At 18.5% G+C, this 15,654-nt stretch overlaps 3 protein-coding genes across 3 annotated transcripts; 1 reads left to right on the top strand and 2 right to left on the bottom strand.

The window, feature by feature from the left end:
- Positions 1 to 509: 509 nt before the first annotated feature.
- PF3D7_1438600 (conserved protein, unknown function) lies at positions 510 to 1,343 on the bottom strand (the record flags this gene model as incomplete). The annotated part of the gene is made up of 1 exon (XM_001348503.1): positions 510 to 1,343. The coding sequence occupies one exon, from the start codon at positions 1,341 to 1,343 to the stop codon at positions 510 to 512; it is 834 nt and encodes a 277-aa protein (XP_001348539.1).
- Positions 1,344 to 3,417: 2,074 nt separating this feature from the next.
- On the top strand, positions 3,418 to 6,048 carry PF3D7_1438500 (cleavage and polyadenylation specificity factor subunit 3, putative; the record flags this gene model as incomplete). Its single annotated transcript, XM_001348502.1, has 1 exon — positions 3,418 to 6,048. The coding sequence occupies one exon, from the start codon at positions 3,418 to 3,420 to the stop codon at positions 6,046 to 6,048; it is 2,631 nt and encodes an 876-aa protein (XP_001348538.1).
- Positions 6,049 to 6,853: 805 nt separating this feature from the next.
- PF3D7_1438400 (metacaspase-2) lies at positions 6,854 to 14,657 on the bottom strand (the record flags this gene model as incomplete). The annotated part of the gene is made up of 7 exons (XM_001348501.2): positions 6,854 to 6,901; positions 7,041 to 7,077; positions 7,197 to 7,276; positions 7,373 to 7,454; positions 7,559 to 8,006; positions 8,194 to 13,413; positions 14,510 to 14,657. The coding sequence occupies 7 exons, from the start codon at positions 14,655 to 14,657 to the stop codon at positions 6,854 to 6,856; spliced, it is 6,063 nt and encodes a 2,020-aa protein (XP_001348537.2).
- Positions 14,658 to 15,654: the final 997 nt, after the last annotated feature.

Below are 15,654 nucleotides of genomic sequence, written 5' to 3'. Positions count from 1 at the left end.
ATATATATATATATATATATATATATATATATAATATAAATAAATTATTATATTACCAATTTAGTCATATTCAATATAGAATAAGTACATATCAACATGAATATATATATATATATATATATTTATGTGGGCTTTAAAATATTTCATAAAAGTAGGGAAACATAGCTAAAAAAATATATATTATATCCCACTGTGGAAATACTAAAAAAAAGGAAGAAAAAAAAAAAAAATTCATTGTACATATATATATATATATATATATATCTATTTTGTCAGATTATATAACCAAAAAGAATTCATATATTTTTGATGATCCTTCTTTCTTTTTTTTTTTTTTTATTTTTTTCATCTATTTATACTTTTCCCTTTAAGGTCAAAAAGAAAAAAAAAAAAAAAAAATATATATATATATATATATATATATATATATACATATATTTATATGCAAATATTAACACATTATTTGATATATAAACCTAACAATTTTTCTTTTTTTACATTATAATTTTTTATGCAAATATGTTTTGGAACATACTGAACAAGTTATGCTTTTTCTTATTAAAAACAGCAGCATCAATAATATTAATATATTTTTGAAAATCTGGATCATAATTTAATATAAGTCTATATTTATATTTGACATCTTCATATAATGCCAAACTTTTATATATACATGATGAAGTAATTAGATATGCTAGTTGAATAGGTAAGGGTACATCTTGTCTATTTAAATTTGTTTCAAACATATTAATTAGATTTAAGGCTTGGTCAAATTTATCAAGTACTAATAAGCATAAAATAGTTCTTAATACAAAAAAATGACTTTCACTAGGATAAGCTTCTTTTCTCCATAAACATATAATTTCATACAATATATCATTATCATCTAAATAAATAAAATGATTATGTGCTAAACTATATTGTTTATCTTCAAAATAAGCATAACCTATTACTTTATGAAATTCTAAATAACCATATACATTTTCTTCACTTTTTGACCATAATATGGATTTATTCATAAATTTATATTTTTCTTCTGTTGAATTTGGAGGGCATTTTTGAAAAATCTCGATAATCTTATTTGCATATTCTAAATTAAATTCTATATCATGTTGTGTTAATATAAGACAACATTGATACATTAAATCACACAATAAAACATACTGTTCTGCAGTGGCAAATTTTAATGAAAAATAAAATATTACACTTATGCAATTACTTATTTGATTTTTTTGTAACTTTCTATTTATAATGGATTTTATTAACTGATGAGCTTCGTAATGCAAGCCATTTTCTATTTTTTCTTTGGCTAGCTTTTCTTTACTAAATTTGAACTTTTTCATACTTATCACACAAAAAAAGGAATAAATAAAACAAAGAGGGAAAAAACAAAACAAAACAAAATAAAAAAAAAAATTTATAAATATAAACAAATAAATAAATATATATATATATATATATATATTTGATTTAATTATTCAACTGGTTTAGGAATATAATATTTTATTTTTTATATATATATAAATCTAATTATGATTATTATATACTGTCCTTCCAAAACTTATAGCAATATATTTTTTAATTTGTAATAATATATATATATTTATTTATTTATTATAAAAAAAAAATAACCCTTTTAATATATGTGTTCTTCATTTTATTTATAAAAAAATAAATAAAAATCCAGCTTGCTTCTCTTTATTACTATAATTGTTAATATTTATATATCCATTTAATGATATAATAACTTTTATGTAATTATTTGTATTAAAATATTCCTCAACCTTTTTCTTCCTATTACATAAATAAAACATATATATAAAATAATACTATATTTTCTATCTCATAAAATAATAATATATAATAACAGATATTTATCTGTCACATAAAGGTATAAAAATAAGATATTGTATAAAAAATATATACATATAAAATAATATATATATAATATATATTATAATATTATTTATACAATATTCAAATTATAATATTCTAATAAGATTATTTCTTAAAAGGGTTATAAATTTTTATATAATAATTTAAAAAAAAAAAAAAAAAAAAAAAAAAAAAAAAAAAAACTGTACCAAAAAGAATATATACATATATATATATATATATATATATATAATAACATATATTTATTATTTTAAAAATATCTGACGATAAGAAAGAAAAAAATATAGTCTTTTAAATTTTTTATTTTTCATAAACTGTCAATATTAAAAAAACAAAAATAATAAATTATGACAAATTAATGTTGTTTATATTTTTTAATATTTTTTTCTTTCATAAAAATTTATATTATATATATAATATATATTTTATATTATATCATATAGAAGAACACGTACTACATATATGTATATGTTGGTATGCCTACTGAAATATATATAAAAGAAAAAAAAAAGAAAGCATTATTTTTTTCCTGAAAAGTATAAGTATTATATATATATATATATATATTTCAATATATTATATATAAATTGTATTACAAAATCATAGTAATATATATTATATATAATATTTATGTAAATATGTAGTGATGAACGTATTTTTTAATATAGAAAAAAAAAAAAAAAAAAATTTAGGGGCTCCCTTATATTTTTTTAAAGTTATTATAAAAATATTATAAAATTATGTAATGATATATAATTTTTTTTCTTTTTTTGTATGTTATTAAAAAGAAAAATAGTAAGATATCAAAATATATTACATAATATTAAATATATTATAGATTCATAATAATAAATTTGTTCTTCAAAAAACAAAAAAAATAATACCCTAAAAATTTAATTTTTGTAAAAACTGTTAAATGTTTATATTTATATATATTTTTCCCCATAATAATAATAATAATGGAAGCGTTTGAAATTAAAAAATAAAGTGTGAACACAAAAAATTATTGTATATAAGAAATATGAAACAAAAAATTTTATATATATATATATATATATATATATTTATATATGCGTCATTCTTCATCATAATATTTTATAATTAGAAGATAAACATATTCTTATTATATGGGTATATATTTTATTATTTCTTGAGAGATAGCAAAATGTTTTATGTTAAAAAAAATATATCATTTGATTAAAAAATTAAGTATAAAAATAAATAAATAAATAAATATATATATATATATAACATGTTGTGGAATTCATATAATAATAACTTTCAATTGTAAAAGAGACCATGTTAAGAATAAAGCATATTGATATATTAAAAATGAAATGACTAAAAAATATAAAAAAAGAAATAGGAAAAAGGATTTATATATATATATATATATATATATATATATGTTTTTTTTTTTTTTTTTTTTTTTATGTGTACCATTTATTATAATTCCTCATTTTTTTTGTTATTTAATTTATTATTTTATTTTATTTTATTTTTTGATTTAAATTTAAAAACATGAGTAATATAAATATAGTATGTCTAGGGGGTGCTAGTGAAGTAGGTAGGTCATGCGTTATTATCGAATGTGATAAAACGTCAGTTATGCTTGATTGTGGAATTCATCCAGCTTTTATGGGTATCGGTTGTTTACCTATTTATGATGCTTATGATATATCTAAAGTGGACTTATGTTTAATTACTCATTTTCACATGGATCATAGCGGTGCATTACCATATTTAATTAATAAAACACGATTTAAAGGTCGTATATTTATGACAGAAGCTACAAAAAGCATTTGTTATTTATTATGGAATGATTATGCACGTATTGAGAAATATATGAACGTTGTTAATAAGAATAAGCTGAGCAAAAATAAGAAAGGTGGTGAAGATGATAATGGATTAAATAATGGGAATATGTTGTTATCTAATGAATATTCAAGTGATGAAAATATAGATGATAATGGTGATGTGTATGAAAATAATGATAATGGTGATGGTAATAGTAATGTATTATATGATGAAAATGATATAGATAAAACTATGGATTTAATAGAAACATTAAATTTCCATCAGAATTTTGAATTCCCAAATGTGAAATTTACAGCATATCGTGCAGGACATGTTATAGGTGCCTGTATGTTTTTAGTAGAAATAAATAATATACGTTTTTTATATACAGGAGATTATAGTAGAGAAATTGATCGACATATTCCAATAGCTGAAATACCAAATATTGATGTACATGTTTTAATATGTGAAGGTACATATGGTATTAAAGTTCATGATGATCGAAAAAAAAGAGAAATACGATTTTTAAATATTTTAACAAGTATGATAAATAATAAAGGAAAAGTGTTACTACCTGTCTTTGCTTTAGGTAGAGCTCAAGAATTATTACTTATATTAGAAGAACACTGGGATAAAAATAAACATTTACAAAATATTCCAATCTTTTATATATCTTCGATGGCTACTAAATCATTATGTATTTATGAAACATTTATAAATTTATGTGGTGAATTTGTAAAGAAGGTAGTTAATGAAGGAAAAAACCCATTTAATTTTAAATATGTGAAATATGCTAAATCACTTGAATCAATATCTAGTTATTTATATCAAGACAATAACCCATGTGTTATTATGGCTTCCCCTGGTATGCTACAAAATGGAATATCAAAAAATATTTTTAATATTATTGCCTCAGATAAAAAAAGTGGTGTTATATTAACAGGGTATACCGTAAAAGGTACCCTAGCAGATGAATTAAAAACAGAACCTGAATTTGTAACAATAAATGATAAAGTTGTTAAGAGAAAATGTAGATTTGAACAAATATCATTTAGTGCTCATTCAGATTTCAATCAAACCAAAACTTTCATAGAAAAATTAAAATGTCCTAATGTTGTTTTAGTACACGGTGATAAGAATGAATTAAATAGATTGAAAAATAAATTAATAGAAGAAAAACAATATTTATCTGTTTTTACTCCTGAACTTTTACAGAAATTGTCTTTCCATTTTGAACAAAATGATTCTCTTATTTCGTTGGGAAAATTATCTGAACATATTAAAAAAATTAATAAAAAAATTAAGTTAGAAGGATTAAAAATGAAAAAAGAGAAAATGATAGCTAATGATGAACATATATCTGTAAAGAATGAAATGGGTGATATAAATAATGATGAAGAAAATTTACAAATTTCAGATAAGAAGAAAAATAAAGTTGATGAACATGATAAACATAATATAAATAATAATATTTCAAATGAAAAACATAATGTAAATAATCAAATTGAAGGAATTATAATTACAGAACCACAAAATGTACCTATTCTTATTTATCCTAATGATATTTATGAATATACAAATTTAAAAACAGCCATGATTGATCAAACTATTAATATAAGCTTTCCGTATAGATTTGATTTATTATATAATGTAATTATTAATGTATACGAAGAAACACATATGGATGATAATCTTATTATTGTAAAAGATATTAAAATTATTTATTGTAAAGACGATAAAATGATCAAAATTAATTGGTTATCAAGTCCGTTAAATGACTTAATTGCAGACAGTATTAATTTTTTAATTCTTGAATTTTTAGAAACAATGAATACAAATCAAAATTCTATTCCTATTGCTGATGTGCTTACTGATCATAATATATATGAAATGATTATATCTTATGTTGAGGAAAATTTTACTAATGTCGAGAGAATCTCAAAAGAAATCTTAAAAGAAAAAACGTTACAAATGATTAAAAAAAAAGAACAACTAAAACTAAAAAATAATGATAATGAAAATTCACAGAATTTTAAAGATGATAATGTATGTGAAGATCAAAATGTTGAAGATTCTAATACAAATAATATTTATTTGGATGAGCAAATAAATCTCTTCTCTTATGATCAAATTCTATTTGATTATATTTCAAAAATTATAGCTGTTGACTTAAAACAACATGATGAAATAAATGAAATCTTAAAATTTAATGCAAAGGATAATAATAATAATGATGTACAAGTTTTTGTTGACATGGATAATAGAGAGATTATATGTAAAGATCAAAATATATTAACGAAGGTTCGAGAAATTCTGCGAAATATTGAGGAGTCCCTACTACCCATGTGTTTTTAACAAAAAAATATATAATATATATATTATACATTTATTTATTTTTCGTTTATTTTATTATATATTATTATTATATTTTATTTTTTTCTTTTTAATTTTTGATTATTTCTTTTATTTTTTTATAATTTTTTTTTTGTTGTTGTTTTAATATTTGTCAAAGGAAACTATTTAACCTTATAATTTTTTTTTCTTTTTATTACATATGTTTAATTAACAAATAACACAACCTTGAATAATTAACATATTTTCTAAAATGAAATTTCCATTTTTAGATCTGCTTATTTAATAATATATGAAAATATTTATTTATTCAAATAGGGTTATACCTATCTATTAAAACATAATTTTCAAGGAATTTATATATATTTTTTTAATAATACAAATATTATAAATTTTTTTAAAACGAATTATTTTATTTCAAAACTTTTTGGGTTTATAAAAAAAAGACAAAAAAAAAAAAAAAAAAAAAAAAATGACGGATTTATTAAAAAATATTATTATACTTTTTATAATAATAATTATATAAAATCCTGAAAGCGGATAATAAAATGACAATAATATATTCATCATTATTCAAACAAAAAAATTGAAAACAACACATACACAAATATATATATATATATATATATATATGTGTTTACAAATATAATGGTTATATTTAAATAATTATGGTTACATATATATACGGAATAATACAAACATCATATTCAATTATTCAAATTGAAGGTTATCATTTTATATATAAATAAAACAAACATAAACACAAAAATTTAAAGATGGAGTGGAATTTAATAAAGAACAAATATCCTTAGGAAACACATTTAATATTCAAATCGATAATACCAATAATATTTTTCTAAAAAGAAAAAAAATGAAAATAAATAAATATATATATATATATATAGGTATATTATAAAGGGAGTTTTACATTAATACATATCATATTATGGATGTATTTTTTTTTTTTTTTTTTTTTTTTTTTTTTGTGTAAATACCTTTTCATCCGAAAGAGAGAATTTTCCATTCACATTTCTATAAAAAAAAAAAAAAATAATGAAATATGGATAATGAGATTATCAAATAAGATTACTTCAAATAATTATATATATATATATATATATATATATATATATATATGTATATATATGTACCTTATATTAAATATACTCCTTGCTACAAAATAATTTTTCTTTTTTTTCTTAAATAATTCTACATAAATATTGGCATTTTCCTGTACATAAAAAATAATATATTCATACATTATTAATATTAGATGAACATAAAATTTAAAATTTTTTGTAATATATATCGATTTTGTCTTTCTTACCATATGTGTTACATTCAATGTAATGTACTCTAGGAAAAATATTTTATCTTGAACAATTCTTTGTTCTTTTGTATTATTACGTCTAAAAATAAAATATGAACATATATATATATATATATATATATATATATTAATATTGGCATGCATAATTTAAGTGGGATATGCTTTTTTATGTTTATATATTACCTGACACACAATATGTTGACATTCTTGTTTTTAATAAAGCAACTTACAAAGTACTCATTTTTTGTATCTATATTTTTGTACGTATAAAATTTAATATCCTTTATAAAAATTAGCAAACATTTTTTTTTTGAACTTTTTAACATTTTCCTTTCATCCATATTACAAATATCTTGAATATATTGATTTAAATTGTTCAATTTTAAGGAGGGTTTCCATAAAGGTTCATCTAGTTGTAGTTTTTTCTTTAAGAAAAGACTTTCGTGTGATAAAAATTTGATGTCATCTGGTGAGTACTCATTTAAAAAGGACAGTTTAAATTTTACATATTTCAAATTATATTCCTTCTTTATATCAATTAATATTTGAGATGCAGCAACAAATAAATCATGATAAGAAAAATCGTTTTTCAGCAATTCGATCGCTTTACCTAAGCAGTATGTCAATAAACCTAAAAAGGGTTATATAAAAGGGAAATAAAAAAAAAAAATTATAATTAAGATAAAAAATAAATAAAAAGAAATATACAACTATGCATAAGGATATATATATATATATATATATATATATATATTTATTTATTTATTCATTTACATATACATATTTATTTTCTTATAGTATGTGTTATAGTTTATTACCTCTGACTTTATTTTTGATTGAAAATTCAAAATCATTTCTATCATTACAATCAGGAGAAAAGAAAAAGATTGATGGGACAAGGATGATTTTATCATTTGTATTAGTATCATTTTCCTTTTTATAAATTTCATATAATAATGGTTTTTTAATATTTTCAACAAAAATCGAATCAACATTTCTATCTCTTATTTTCCCAAAAGTTTTCAACGATTTTAAATATTTTTGATTAGAAGAAAAATTATTATATTTATATATTTCAGTTGTATTCATATTTTTATTATAAGTTATTGAAGTAGGTACTGGAACAAAATATGAAGTATATGTAGTATCAAATATTATACATAATTGTTTTCCTCCTTGTAATTTTTTTATTATATTAAATATTTCATTTGAATATATATAATTATTTTTTGAATGGTCTTGAGGAAGTAAAGCAAAATTATAATTTTCTGTAAATTTGGAATCTATCAATTTTATAGAATAACCACAAAAATAGAAAAATAATATATCTCCATTATTTGAATTAACAATAAAATTATGTAAATTACTTAATATATTTTTTTTATTTGCTTTTTGTGTAACAAAATTTCTATAACATAAATTACAATCATTCAATAATATAAAATCATTAAATCCAAAACGTTGCATTAAATGATCACACATATCTACAGTGTCATTTACACATCCTTCTAATAAACCATTATAATTTAATGTAATCATTAAAGCTTTTTTTTTCCCTATATATGGAGAATCAGTTTCTGATAAGAAATATTTATCAGATATATTTATATTATTTTTGATTTTTTCTTTTTTTTCAACATTATCTACATTTGATTTTACATAGGACATACTATAATCATCATAAAAATTTGTTCTTGTGCTATCAGTGCCTTTCGAATCTTTATATAAAACATGTTTGGATACATTAAAATTGTTATCGCATAATTTTCTATTTCTGTTCATATTGTAAATAACACTTTCTGTATTATCACTAGGTAAGAAAACGCCACTGTTTGGATCTTTATTATTATGATTTAAAATATTAATATTATTCAAAGTTTTCTCATTATCCTTATTAACAAATTTACTAATATGTTTAATATTATTAATATCATTGATATTATTATTTTTGTTATGATGATGGTTGTAAGATAAAATGTGTTTATCGTCAGATACTTTGTTATTACTCTTATTTAATATATGATTTAATTTATATTCATTACATAATAATGATGATATGTACGAATCTTTCATAGTGTAATAGGAACCCGTTTTTTCGGATGTACATTCGTCATATAACTTTTTTGTTTTGGTATCTTTGTCAAGCTTATGCTTATATTTTTTTAATTGTTCATATAACTTTTTATTTTTGGTCAAATTGTTTATACATTTAAGGCATGTATCTAATTCATCATAAACTTTACATTTTAAGGACAATATTTCATCCATATCGTAATGAACGCTTTTAATTTTTTTTTTCTTCTTTTCTTTGTTATTTATGTCCAAGCATTTTTCATTTGTTGCGTTTGGTTTTTCATTTTGTGTTATATCAAGAATTGTTTTATTATTAATTTGATTTGTATTTTGAATATCATGTTGGAAGAAATTCTCCCTAGAGGAAACATCAATGTTATTATGAATATTATTATGAATATTATTATGAATATTATTATGAATATTATTGTGAATATTATTATGAATATTATTATGAATATTATTATGAATATTATTGTGAATATTATTATGAATATTATTGTGAATATTATTATTGTGAATATTATCATTATTATTATCATTATTATTAAAAATATACTGTTCATCCTTTTTGTGAATGGCATCTTCTCTTTTTTCATTATTTTTAGTTACCACTTCTGCATATTTATTTTTTGCATATATTGAATTGTCTTTATCAGTTATAGATACAATTGAATGTACATAATTACTTTTATTTTTATCTTCATAATTATTTTTTAATAAATTTATGGAAGGATTAGTAGTGTGTTCCGCACTTTTTGTTTCATCGTCTCCTTTATTGTTATTGTAATAAATCGATTGATTTCTTATTGCTTTATCCAATAATAATATATTATCTATATTATTATTTTTTATGTTATTATGATGTGTTGTAAAATTATATAGTGAATTTTCATTTTGGTTTGTAAATTGATTCACATATTTATTTTCTAATATATTAATATGTGAAGGATTATATTTTACATTTTGATTATTATAATAATATTGATTTAAATGATGTGGTTGTATACTTTCCACTTTTTTTTCATAAAAAAATTTATCTAAAAAATTTGGTTTGCTAAAATTATTTGTATATTGTTTATTCCACTCAATATTATTATTATTGTTATGGATATATAATAATGAAGGATTTATAACGTAATAATTATTTTTTAAATCATTTAAATGGTTTGTTGAATTGTTAAGCTTATTATCACTTTTCTCCTTTGTTATATATAATACATTATTATTTGTGTAATTATTATAAATCATATTTTTGGTAACATTTTCATAATTAATATTATTATCCAATTTGTTACTATTTTCATCAATAGTTATTGGTGCTTTATTCATATTAATTGTATTAATATAATTTGTAACATTTGATGGATTATTATTTTGAAAAATATTATTTATATATTTATTTACATATACACATGGTACATTAGTATCATTATTAGATATCATATTTTGAAAAATATCATCAGCTTTTTTATTAATATGCAAAGAATTATTTGTCATTTTATCTGAACTGTTTATATAATTATGTGGAATTATATTATTATAATTATAATTATAATCGTGTTTATTCAAATCCATTTTGTCATTTATATGCATAACTGTATTGTATATATTTTTTTTTTTTGGATCTATTCCTGTTATATTATTTAATGGTTTTATAAATTTATTATCATTTATTTGTTCTTCTGTTTGATTATTCATTACTATTACTTCATTATTATTTTGATTAACATTATGTTTTATGATATTATTTTCATCATTATTTTTTTTATCAACATTGTTATCATTTTTAAATTTTTCATTTATATTGTTATCTTCTTTATTTTCTAGATTATTACTCTTTTCAGAAAGCACATATGTTTCTACATTTGGCAAATTAGTATAATCATTATATGCTGTATTATTAATATATGATATTTGTGTGTTATTTATTTTTTCTTCTTTAACATTTTGATTTTTAATATTACAACTTTTTTGTGACTGACCTCCTGTAAATTGATAAATGTTGGTTATTAATTTTTCATGATATGTATGATGTTTATCATTAACCAAGGAATTTTTTTGCGCCGATAATTTTTGTGTATTTTTTGCCACTGACTTCATAGTATTACTATAATTATTTAGATTATTATTATTATTATGAATATTAACAGTTTTGTTAATATTACTATCGTTCACAAAATCATTGTTAATATTGTTAATATTGTTAATATTGTTATTGTTAATATTATTGTTATTGTTAATATTATTGTTATTGTTAATATTATTGTTATTGTTAATATTATTATTATTGTTAATATTATTATTATTATTGTTAATATTATTATTATTATTGTTAATATTATTATTATTATTGTTAATATTATTATTTTTATTATTGTTTATATTACCATTTCGTATAACCCTTGGAGATATTCTTTCCTTAACGTCGAAAGAAGAAAAACTCCTGACATTTTTTGTTGAATCCTTATTCATATAATTTGTTACACTTACAAAAGGAATATTAGTTTGATGATAATTATAATTTTCAAAAGAATGCTTAAATTTATCATTTGTTATATTTGCATCATTTATATATATTATCTTATTTTTTAAAGGCATTACAACCGCTCTGTTGGAATTCTTTTCCTTATCTTCTATTACTTGTAGTTTTTGTTTTTTCTTTTGTAATTTTTTTACACTTGATGGAAATATAAAATTGTAAATTTTATGAAGAGTACTATTCCCTTCACTCTTTGCATTTGATGTATTATTATCTATTATTTTATTATTAAAAATATTCCCATTTATTACAATATCTTTATTTATTTTATTTTTTTTTTTGCCTACAAAGTTTTTTCTTAATTTCCCAAAATCTTTAAAAAAATCAGAAGAATTAAAAGAAAACATACTACTTCTTTTTGGTTGTTCTTTCAAAATATTTGATAAGGTTTTGTTAAAAGTATTTTCAGTATTTGGGGATGATTTTAATAAAACGGTTTTATTATACGTAGGAATATTAATTTGTTCCTGAGCACATGTGTTATCTGCTGCTCGTGTTATATTACTTGTCTTAACAACATAATCGTTCATGTTTCTATTATTATTACTGTAAATTTTCATAAGCCCTTCTTGTTTACTAAATTGAAAAGAATTATTAATGTTATCATTGTTATTATTATTATTATAAATATTGTTATTACTATAAACATTATTATTACTATAAACATTATTATTATTATTATTATTATTATATCTTGTATATATATTATCAAAGGATGAATTACGATAATTCTTTAAATTGCTATTGTAATATTGCATAATATTTCTATTATATTCATCCAATATATTTTTATTATAATTCTCAAATACTGTTTTATTTAAATTATCAAATGATCCTGCATTATTATCATTTATATTTTTATTTAAATTTTGTTGATTTATTTCATATGGTAAATCATTATATAAGTAATTCCTAATTAACATATCAGCTGACCTTTGTGGCCTCATGATATTATACCTATTTAATAATCTTTCCTTCCCATTTATATTTTGTCTACTAATTCGATAATAAACATTACTATTATTATTATTATTATACATACTCTTCACATTATTCATATTATTCACATTATTCATATTATTCATATTATTCACATTATTCATATTATTCATATTATTCACATTATTCATATTATTCACATTATTCATATTATTCACATTATTCATATTATTCATATTATTCATATTATTCATGATGTTCATATTCAAAGAATAATATTTATCATACCTATTAGCATGTGGATTTTTCGCATATATTATATTATTATTCAATTTTTCTTTATCCTTTAAATGATTGGATGCTTTTTTTCTCATTTTATAATAAGAAGAAATATTATGTTTCTCAGATTTATTCGTTTTTCTATTATCCATTGAACTAAGCATCTGCTTTTTCTGTATAGATTCGTTTCTATCATTTTCACTTTCTAAAAATATATAAAAGAAAAAGAAAAAAAAAGAAGTAAATAGATGAATAAGTAAAATAAGATAATATAACATTTAAAGGATTCAAAATATATTGTGCATATATATATATATGCAATTATATATGTACAAAGTATATATACCAATAATGTAGAAAAACATTAATATATGTAATATTGGCATAGTCGTATAATGTATGATCTCGCCATATTCTCAAATATTATTAAATAAATAAATATAAATATATAAATATATATACAGGAAAAATGAAAAAATAATGAATAGACAAAAAAAAAAAAAAAAAATTCAAAGACACAACTAGTAATATATTTTAATATATATCTTTCAAAAATGTATATAAAAAAAAAAAAAGAAATTAATGTATACATATATATAATTATATATAAATGAAAAAGACGGATATAGTTCAACAAATGCACAACATATATAAATATAAGGTTAAAAAATACATACACATATAAATATCTATTTACATATAATAAAAATGATTACATTTTATATAAAGAGGATGAAAAAACAAAAAAAATGAAAAAAGATAAAATGTTTTTGAATTAATAAAATATTACATATATATATATATATATATGTGTGTGTACGAAAGGAAATATTTTTAATTAACTAAAAATAATGTAAAATTCATTTTTGTATGGTTATCAAAAATTATGTTTTGTATAAATTAGACGATAACCAAAAACCAAAAATAATATATTATGAATTAAAAATATATTAAGTAAAAAAAAAATAAATATATAGTTTTAATGCACATTTTCGAAATAGAGAAAAAAACAATTGAAAATCATTTTGCATATTAATTTCATATTTTGAGAAGGTCAAAAAGTTAAAAATAAAATATATATTAATTAAAAAATATATATAAAACCATACATACAAAATATATATATATATATATATATATATATATATACAAATATTATATTCTTTTTTGGTTAAAAATTTAATGTATAATATTATAAATTACACCCACAAAATAGAGAATTATAAAATATATATTAACATATGTATACATATATATATATATATATATATTTATATTTCTTTGTATCATAAATTTATTACCTTTTACTAATATTCTTCCCTTAGAATCACAAGATATATTAGCAGTTGATGTTTCATAATTATCCTCTTCAAATTTCCTATTCTTTTTATATATATTTATATTTTCATAGGAACTATATAAAGGGGAATATGTGTTCATACTATTCATTTTTATTTTTAATTTTCAAAAAAAATTAAAATATATTTTTCAAAAAGTATTTATATATAAGTATTATATAAATTTTTTTTTTTTTTTTTTTCTTTTTTACAAATTATTCATTTTGAACACAAAAATACTTTTCTATAAAAAAAAAATAAGATATAAAAAAAAAAAAAAAAAGAAAGAAAAACAAACAAACAAACACCATAAATAAATATATAAATAAATAATATATTTAAATATACTATTTAATTTTTTCTTTTTAAAGGAAATTATTTATATAAATAACATTTTCCTCAAAATTGATAATAAAATGAGCGTTCTTTTTTATCCTTTTTTCTTTTTTTTTTTTCTGGTTTCTACTTTAAGAAATAAAATTTAAAAAATAATCCTGGAAAAACGTGGAAATTAAAAAAAAAAAAATTTTTTTTTATGTTTATTAAAAGAAATTATAAAATTAAATATATAAATATATAAATATAATATATATATATATTTATATATACATATATAATATATATAATATATATATACATATATATATATTATATATATTGGAGTGCATATATAGTATTTTATAAATTAACATATATATAAATTTATATTTTCCTATGGAAAAAAAACAAGGAATCAATATTAACAGGAATGAATTTTATGTTAAATATATTACTATTTAAAAAAATATAATATATATAATATATATATATATATATATATATATATATATATATAATGGAAATTAATTTATAAAAATTTTTTATTTTAAAAATAAAAAATAAAATATATTATATATATATATAATATATGTGTTTAAAATATATAAAACTGTACATTTTAAAGGCACAACAACAACATATGAAAGTAAAACATTAAAAATATATTTACAAATAAATATGTTAACTTATATATTTAATATATATATATATATTTATATATTTGTAGAATAATATATGTATGAGTATTTTAAGAAAAAGTACTTCTACATGTGCACATACAATTTGAAATT

This window comes from Plasmodium falciparum (assembly GCF_000002765.6).
Source record: "Plasmodium falciparum 3D7 genome assembly, chromosome: 14".
Taxonomy (NCBI): Eukaryota; Apicomplexa; class Aconoidasida; order Haemosporida; family Plasmodiidae; genus Plasmodium; species Plasmodium falciparum.
The sequence above is the reverse complement of the archived record's forward strand: the minus strand, read 5'-3'. Positions and strand labels throughout refer to the sequence as shown.